The 1044-nt window shown below is 38.1% G+C and overlaps 1 protein-coding gene across 2 annotated transcripts in view; it reads right to left on the reverse strand.

Moving 5' to 3' along the window:
* Positions 1-687, reverse strand: part of LOC109167280 (tonoplast dicarboxylate transporter) — a 3933-nt gene extending 3246 nt beyond the window's left edge. For both annotated transcript variants that reach the window (XM_019316294.1, XM_019316293.1), the window contains exon 1: positions 250-687. In XM_019316294.1, the coding sequence (XP_019171839.1) occupies positions 250-687 (438 nt within the window). The remainder of the gene's footprint in view (positions 1-249) is intronic.
* Between the last annotated feature and the right edge of the window lie 357 nt (positions 688-1044).

Genomic DNA, 1044 nt, shown 5'->3' on the forward strand with positions numbered 1-1044 from the left:
TCAATCAGACTCAACTCATGTTATATCATCAAAGTATAAAATTATGAAATTTCCGACCAACATAAAGTAGAAAGCAAAAAATAGTCAGGCAACAAAGATTTTTCCAGATACAAAAGTGGTCGGAAAAAGAGATCACTTTCAGGTGGTCGGAAATTCTATAATTTCCAGTAGTATATATATATATATATATATATATATATATATATATATATATATATATATATATATATATGAATTAACAGTACTCACATTCAAAGCTAATCTCCGGTGAATGTTATAGTGCTCCACGGCGAGTGCCAGAATGAAACTGCCAAGAACCAGGGCAATTACGTCATCCATGTACGACTGCGCCACCTCATCCGCCGTGGCGATCCCAAAAAGAGGGAAGAGGAAGAGCGGCGACATGGAGGTGACCGGCATCGGCACCGCCTGCGTCATCCACCAAGCGAAGACCCACACCATAACCGCCAGCATATTCCGGCTAGTGACGGCGGCGGCGGCGGACCCGTCCAGCTTCACAAACGCGCAGATAAGACCACATAACAGAGGTCCCAACAGAATGAAAAAATTGCTCGGCGTGAAAATGGAGCGTGCGGTGGTTCTGAAGCTTCGCGACTTGTGTATAACTGGATCTTCAAGAGGAAGAAGGGGCGCTTTGGATTCATTTACAGCTTCTTGGTTGTTCATTTTGGAATGGGAAGAGCAGACGAAAAGATGGTGAGAGTTTCTGTTTTTAGAAATTGGTAGCGTTTTGGAAATACGTGTATGAATGAGCCCCAACCATGGGTGTTTATATAGTCCGACATTATATGAGTTGTATTTCTATTTTCTAATGTATTTTTTCAACCTAGGAAAAGTAGTACTACTATACAATTTGTATTTTGATCGTTTTTGAAAAAAAAAAATATTATTTTTATTATATTGTATTTTATTGTTTTTAATACATCTTTTTATCCACAACAAATTACTCACAATAAACTTGTGTGATTAGAATTCCTAAAAACAAAGAGAGAGAGAGAGAGAGAGATTTGTATATTTGTATTC

The sequence above is a fragment of the Ipomoea nil genome, unplaced genomic scaffold, assembly GCF_001879475.1.
Source record: "Ipomoea nil cultivar Tokyo-kokei standard unplaced genomic scaffold, Asagao_1.1 scaffold3147, whole genome shotgun sequence".
In the NCBI taxonomy this organism is placed as follows: Eukaryota; Viridiplantae; Streptophyta; class Magnoliopsida; order Solanales; family Convolvulaceae; genus Ipomoea; species Ipomoea nil.